This window comes from Mandrillus leucophaeus, unplaced genomic scaffold, assembly GCF_000951045.1.
Source record: "Mandrillus leucophaeus isolate KB7577 unplaced genomic scaffold, Mleu.le_1.0 Scaffold622, whole genome shotgun sequence".
Classification (NCBI taxonomy): domain Eukaryota; kingdom Metazoa; phylum Chordata; class Mammalia; order Primates; family Cercopithecidae; genus Mandrillus; species Mandrillus leucophaeus.
In genome coordinates, this window is record NW_012106720.1 from 211,747 (window position 1) to 219,997 (window position 8,251).

At 39.4% G+C, this 8,251-nt stretch overlaps 1 protein-coding gene across 2 annotated transcripts in view; it reads right to left on the reverse strand.

The window, feature by feature from the left end:
• The window catches only part of SWAP70 (SWAP switching B-cell complex 70kDa subunit), an 83,566-nt gene that overhangs the window by 25,885 nt on the left and 49,430 nt on the right, over positions 1 to 8,251 (reverse strand). For both annotated transcript variants that reach the window (XM_012000214.1, XM_012000213.1), the window contains one exon: positions 61 to 288. In XM_012000214.1, the coding sequence (XP_011855604.1) occupies positions 61 to 288 (228 nt within the window). The remainder of the gene's footprint in view (positions 1 to 60; positions 289 to 8,251) is intronic.

Sequence of the window (8,251 nt, forward strand, 5' to 3'; positions counted from 1 at the left end):
ATTAATTTTAAAATGTCAAATTCTAAAGATGAGAAAAAAATACAGTAACAGAATTCTTACCTGTTTTAACACATCTAATATAAGTTCATTAAAGACTTCATTAATTGCCATAGACACAGTCTGCCGATCCATGCCTTTGCTAAACTGCCCATTTCCAATAAGCTCAATAAGTTCCCACGCAGAAAGGCCATTTTTACTGTCATCAAAGTTGACTTTATAATGTTCAAATTGTTCTTGCTGCCAGCCTCCTCCCATAGCTTCTGTAAGCTTCTTAAGCAGGTATTCAATCTGTATAAAGAATGTGAAAGGAACAATTATTTCCTAGTTAAAACTTTTTAACATAGTTATGTATTTATGTTATAAACACTGATATGTTCAACTTAGGAAATACTCTTTACCATTCCAGAAATGCCTATCTTTAAAGAGTCTCCTAAAATACAGGGAGAAGAGTATAAATAAATGCCACTGGTCTGTATTAGTGCAGAATAAGTAAAGTAATCAAAAACTGATAACCCTCTAATAGTGCAGTATATTTGTATGCAGAGCTAAAACAAACTGAACATATATGAGAATATACAAACGAATTAATGTGATCCAATTACTGTTAAATATTTCAATATATCAGAACATTAGTCTTACTGAACATATAAGTGCTAAATTAAACATATCAAAGTAATACGTACAAGTTATTGATCAATTTACAAACTTTCCACATAAGCCAATTATTCAAAATTCATGCTGCTTCCTCCCACTGGAACACTACAATGTTGTAAATAATGGTGGAATACCTAGCCTGAGCAGGAAAAGCTTACTAAATCCTAAAACATCATACTTTGTGTAGAAAATACTGCTATTGAAATAACAGCAGTTAGGCCAGGAGTGGTGGCTCACGCCTATAATCCCAACTCTTTGGGAGGCCAAAGCAGGAGGATCACTTGAAGCATGGAGTTCAAGACCAGCCTGGTCAACATGGTGAAACCCCATCTCTACTAAAAATACAAAAAAGTTAGCCAGGCATGTGGCACACACCTGTAATCCCAGCTACTCAGGTGGCTGACGCATGAGAAACGCTTGAACCTAAGGCAGAGGTTGCAGTGAGCGGAGATCGTGCCACTGCACTCCAGCCTGGGCAACTGAGCAAGACTCTTGTTTTAAAAAAAAAATAGTAAAGAAAGAAATAACAGCAGTTAAACAAAACAATAAGGCAGTAAAACTGAATGAGAATTGATACCTCTTATCTTCTGGAAAGCCGAAATATCCTATAGTGCTCTCAAACTCAACATACGTACAAAAATAAATGAATCTTCTCTACCTTCCAAATGGCTTCCCCCTTCTATTATTGATTTCCATTAGGAAATAACACCATTCACACATCCATGTCGGGATTCTTGCTCCCCACCCTCCACATCAAACCAATGACAAAATCCTGCTGTTTTATTTCCCCAAATGAGCTCCCTAATAAGTTTGAAAACTGTGGGTTACGGCCCACTATGAAGTCAACTTAGTGGGTAGCAACAGCATTTTTTTTTTAAATGGAATGAAAAACATGTGAGTTCATCCACAATAAAGAAACAGTGTTTTGTGATAAGTTTTGCTTTGAGTGTGTATGCATGCTGGATATAAAATGTTTATCTTCCTATGGGTTGCAGTGATAATAAAATTTAAAACTTTGTCCCAGGCAGCTCTGAACTCTGTCACTCCTACGCAATCTGCTTTTGGTCAGGCCTCCTGGTTGGCATCCTTACCTCCAGGTCGCCCCCTTTTATATATATTCTGCCAGAGGGATTTTTCTAAAACACAAGCCAGAGCCTGACACTCCTCTCTTTAAGCCCTGCCCTGGCTCCCGATCACCTCAAAGACAGAGGTCAAGCTCCTCTGCATCCCTTGGTGATCATCTCCCAGCCTGCTTTCTCAAACATGTCCCACCTCAGACTTTACACTCCACCAATACCGCCAATACCACAGATCAGGGGGCACAAACTTTTACTGTAAAGGGTTGACCAGTAAATATTTAAGCTTTGTGCCTCCCTATCACGTGTTTTTCCTTGATTTTGTTTTTTTACAACCCTTTAGAAATATAAAAACTATTCTTAGCACACGTGCCATGCAAATACAGGCTGTGGGCTGGATTTAGCCAGCAAGCTATAGTTTGCCACCACTTGCCATAGATTATAAGTAGTTTACCCTCTTACCATACTTTCCTTATGCTTTATGTCATTCCCCACTCTGTCTTCTCTGTCTAGAATACCTTTTCCCACCTCTCGACCCAGCTAATTGGTATTTATTCAAGTCCTACATCCTCTAGAATATTCCTACTCAAAATGAAGTATGCAGGCCAGCGACATCAGCACCACCTGGAAGCTTGTTAGAAATGAAGACTGTCAGACCAACCAAAGGACCAAAAATGAGAATCCATATTTTAACAAACACCCCTAGTACTTCCATATGCACACTGAAGTTTTGAGAAGCACTGCTGCTTTAGCAAACCTGCTCTGACCAACCCTAACCCAGGTCACATGTTCCTTTTCTAGGTCACTGCACTTAGCGTATTTACACTCATTTGTTTTTCTATGATTTTCTGCATTCCTTGTAGGAGGAACCATGTCCCACTCATCTTTAATCCCCAAAACTCAGCGTGGTACCTCAGAGCTCAACTAGTGTTTGCTAAACTGAAATTAACTAAGCTAAGCCTCAATTTTCTCTTCTATGAAATGGGCATAATAATACTTACAGAAATGCTGTGGGGTGAAATGAGGCAAATATGGAGCAATTTGCACAATGCCCATCACATAGCAGGTACTCCACTAATGTTGCTTCCCTTCTACACTGAGTGAAATACTATCCAACCGTTCAAAATTACATTTAAAGAAAGCATTTATGAAACAAAAGAAAGTGAAGAATGCAAAACTAAATTTACCTATGATTTCTACTGCACAAAGACTATGTAATTATTTTGACAAATATTTGTCAAAATATTTTAATATATAATAATATATTAATATATTAAAAATATTATAATATAATAAAATATAATAATAAACCAGAAATAGTAGGTTTAATTTGTTACTATAGGATCAAGAGTTATTTTTTTTTCTTTTTCTTCTTTGCATTTCCAATAATTTGGTTATAATGTTTTTTGTAAAATAACATATTTTAACAGAAAAATAGACACGCATGTTTGCAAGGGCATATACATTCACAAAATATCCCAAGTTCAAAAAATATCAAGAGAAGCCAGGTGTGGTGGCTCACGCCTGTAATCTCTTTGGGAAGCGGAGACAGGAGGATCACTTGAGGCCAGGAATTCAAGATCAGCCTAGGCAATATGGCAAGATCTCATCTCTAGAGAAAAATTAAAAAGTTAGCCAGGTGTGGTGGTACACGCCTGTAGTCTCAGCTACTCAGGAGGCTAAAAAGGGAAGATTGCTTGAGCGAAGGAATTTGAGGTTACAGTGAGTTATGATCACAACACTGCACTTGAGCTTGGGCAACAGGGCAAGGCCCTATCTCATTAAAAAAGTACATACATACATATATATATATATGTGTGTCTACTGATTTAATTTGGTGAGATGCTGTAAGCTCTTTTAGGACAAAGGTTTATCTTACACCCTAAAAACAGCACATGGTAAGTGTTCACCAAAATTTACTTGTTGGAGAAAAACACAATTAGATCTTTCCTTTCTCTTGTTGGAGATATGTCATCTACTGTTAAACTTATCAGATATTATCAGGTTTTCCTTGGCTCTTTAAAGAGAAGTAACAGGGATAGGCAGAGGAAGAGAAAAAAAGAAAATGTTCAGAAAAAGAGGGAAAAGGGAAGAGGGAAGGAGAAAAGGGGACAGAAAAGAGAAAGGTATAAAAAGATTAAGAGATTGAAGGCCAGGCGTGGTGGTTCATGCCTGTCATCCCAGCACTTTGGGAGGCTGAGGTGGGCAGATCACCTGAGGCCAGGAGTTCCAGACCAGCCTGGCCAACATGGCAAAACCCCATCTCTACTAAAAATACAAAAATTAGCTGGGTGTGGTGGCGCACACCTGTAATCCCAGCTCCTCGGGAGGCTAAGGTAGGAGAACCGCTTGAACTCGGGAGGCACAGATTGCAGTGAGCCAAGATCGTGCCACTGCACTCCAGCCTGGGAGACAGAGCTAGACTTCATCTTTTAAAAATAAATAAATAAATAAGAAGAGATTGAAGAGATAAAAGCAAGAAAAAGAGAGTCAAAAAGGACATTAAGGTAAACAATTGCTCAAGGTAAAATAATCAGTAGCATTAACAGGTACAGAAATTCAATCTCCCTAAGGCAGCAAAAAGAAGGGCCCAGGCTGGCAGATTACAACTTAGGGTAAAAGGAGTACAGGCACAAGTCGAAGTTTCAGTAGCAAGGCAAAGGAAGCACATGTGTATAGCCACATGTGTGTGCAGGATGACTACACATGGGTGAGACAAGATGGTGGAGCCGACTGACCATGTCCTGGCAGAAGTCAAGAATTAGTCGTAGCTCTTCCTCACCTACCTCTTACCGAACCCAAGCCATTCACACTCCAAGCTTCAGTTTCCTCTTCAAAATCAGATGACTTTTTATGTTTGTAATTCAGAAATCACCTATTAGCAGCAAACTCAGCTCTAGAAGTAGCTTGCCAGGTTCATCCTGAACCTTTCTGAAGGTGCCCTCCCAAGCTTTATGAAGTTGTCATTAGCACCCAGCTTCGATATGCTCAGCATTCCCAGTGTCTGTGCCAGACAACTAATCTAGATTCGTTTCCTGCTGACTTTCAACACAATCATATACTTACCATAACCAAATAACTTAAGGGCCTTTTGATTCATTATATCGGGCCAAGGAGAGACAAACATTACCATTCTCCACTATTCAATTATACTAAATAATAAATCACGTGTTGCCGTTTTAGTCTCTAGCGGCCTGCATCAATTCTAAGAGCTCATTCAGTTTCAGGAAGCAGCTGACTTCCTCCTTCCAAGCAAGTTTCACCAAAAATAACAAAGAATAAACTTTCAAGATACATGTGATTTTTGAGGCCTTCAGTTCCAAAATTTATTTTATTAAAAATTCTTTATAATCATTAATAAGGGGCATTTTATTGGCTTAATAGGTTTTATTTTATTTAGGGTCTCTTAAAACTATTTCAGGTTCAATTTTTAACTGCATCAAGGCAATTCTTCCAAATAAGTACACAAGAGACACATCCTGTTTTGTTCCTGGTTCTGTGAGAAACGAATACTAAATAAAAACTATACTTTGCAGGCACATATTTCCAGGAATATATTCTTACAAAAATTATGGAACCAACTCAAATGGGGACACACTATTTCCTACATCTGTGTGACAGAAATATCTTAACTTCACTATGTAAGTCACTTAAATATTTATTTAACAGACTTGACACTACTTTCTGGGTAACAGGAAACTGAATCAAAAGCAAACATTAACTCTTTTTTTTTTTTTGAGATAGAGTCTCGCTCTGTTGCCCAGTGGCACGATCTCGGCTCACTGCAACCTCCACCTCCTGGGTTCAAGCAATTCTCCTGCCTCAACCTCCCAAATAGCTGGGATTACAGGCATGAGCCACCACACCTGGCTAACTGCCATGGTTCTATCTTTTTTTTTTTTTTTTTTTTTTTTGAGACAGGGTCTCATTCTGTCACCCAGGCTGGAGGCAGTGGTGTGATCTTGGCTCACTGCAGCCTTGACCTCCCAGGCGAAAGCGATCCTCCCACTTCAGCACCCCTGCCTGGCTAGTTTTTTATATTTTTTGCAGAGACGGGGTTTCACCATGTTGCCCAGGCTGGTCTCGAATTCCTGAGCTCAAGTGATCAGCCTGCCTCGGCCTCCCAAAGTTCTGGGATTACAGGTGTGCGCCACTGCACCCAGCTGACAATTGTATCTTTTTTTTTTGGATTCAGTGTCTTGCTCTGTCCCCCATGCTGGAGTGCTGGAGTGCAGGAGTGCAGTGGCATGATCACAGCTCACTACAATGTCCGCCTCCTGGGTGATCCTCCTACCTTAGCCTCCCAAGTAGCTAAGACTTCAGGCATGTGCCACTGTGCCGAGATAATTTTTGTATTTTTTGTAGAGACGAGGTTTCACCATGTTGCCCAGGCCGGTCTCAAACTTCTGAGCTCAAGCAATCCTCCTGCCTCAGCCTCTCAAAGATTGCAGGCATGAGCCACTGAGCCAGGCTGGTTATATCCTACATTGTATTAATTAAGGCTTAAAAAAAAAATCTTCCTTAAAAAACACTCTAGACTTAAACAAAATGCAAATGATCATTACGGTAAGTGGATTATTGGAAACAAATATTACTTTAAATTTATAAGCCTAAAAACTATTGATAAGATAACAAGTTAAACCCAGCTATATGTTCATGAAAAATTAAGACATTATACTACAGAATTTATTTTTTAAATATATGTTTTCACATTAAATTTTATTAAAATCTGTAAGTCTACAATCAGCCCAAATATAGTTTTTGAAGTGTTATTATTCAGAAAGGAAGCAAAAGCTAACAGAGAATGTATTTTTCATATAGCATGACCGTGAGTTTGCAGTGCTTGGTCAAAGGCCAGGTGATACGCTAAGAGCTCCATAAATACAAATCCATGTGTTTAACCTCAGGAGGGTAGTTCAGCAGCTAGACAAAGCAATCTCACATAAATCTACTCCAATGATCCCTTCTTTCCCCACACAAGCACTCCTGGCCCCAGAGGAAAATCTGTAAAACTAACTCAAATTCTACTTCTAACAAGAAGAAATGCTGAGAGAGTAAAAGCTGTCAAAGCACAGAGTGAGTCCAAACAGTAACTAGACAAGGTATGCTACCTGGCTATTCTAACAAATCAAAGAAAGTCTGTTCATTTCTCAAATGAAATTAACTTGATTTGAAAAAGAATCAAGACATTTCTGTTAGCCTGCAAACGCGAAGATAAACATGCCAGGAGCCTTGGCTGGGCTCTGGCCTACAGAAACGCACATCAAGGCCCATGTGGGTCCCAATTCTTGGGGACACCTGCAGCACAAATCTTTCAAGTTTCTTAGGCAGAGTAGTCAGAAAACTGATGCTGACTGGCTCCCTTCACAGCCTGTGGCTCAATGGTGATTTAAAGCCATTGACATGTCATCCACATTAAGCAAGTGCCACCTAAGGCAATAAAAATACTCATTAATTTCTAATTCTGAAATCAGGACAAGATCACTTTCAAGTCCACCAAATATTTTAGTGATGGAAAAAAAACAAAACATCAAAGGTAAAAGACCCACCCCACATTCAGTTTTTTGAAGAAAACACAATTAATTGTGGAACACAGTATAACCACAAAATGTTTTAAAATACTATAAATTTTTTTCTTTTTGAGACAAGGTCTGGCTCTATCTCCCAGGCTACAGTGCAGTGGCATGATGTCTGCTCACTGCAAGCTCCACCTCCCAGTCTCAAACCACCCTTTCAGACTCAAGCCATCCTCCCACCTAAGCCTCCCAAGTGGCTGGGACAACAGGTGCACACCACCATGCCCAGCTAATTTTTGTATTTTTTTGTAGACATGGGGTTTTACCAGTTTTACCATGTTGCCCAGGCTAGTCTTGAACTCATGAGCTCAAGCAATCTGCTCGCCTCAGCCTCCCAAAGTGCTGGGATTATAGGCTTCAGCCAATGTACCTAGTCTAAAATACTGTGAATTTTATTTGCACAGTTCTTTCAAGCAGCAGCTAGGTTTTAAAATCACCACTGGTATATCTTTTCTACAGACATTCCCTCTATACACCTCTGTATTAAGCTAGACAATTTCCTTGGACAAAAATTTCATAGCATGTTTTATTTTTCATTTCCTTTTTAACATACATATACGATTATATCATTATTGTTATTAAGCACTAAGAAACTGTTCCCACCACTACAGTGAAACCAATGAGCACCTAATTGTTAAATCCAAGGGCAACTTCTCACTTACCATTGTCTAATTTTTGCATAGCATCTAATGCCAGTAACTACTTTTGTGCTTCTTAAAACTTTGTGTTTCTTAGACATCTATGACTCACCACTCTCCCAGTTCTCCTACCTCACAGCCTGTTCAATTCAGCTTCCTTTGCCAAACTACTTCCTCTTTCTGCTACAGAAATGGTCCCAAGGTTCCATCCTTGGCACTCATGTCTCCAACTACAGTCTTCCTCCCTGATCTAACCTACTCCTGTGGTTTTCCCATCTCTGTCTCCAGCCCTGGCCTCTCACAAATT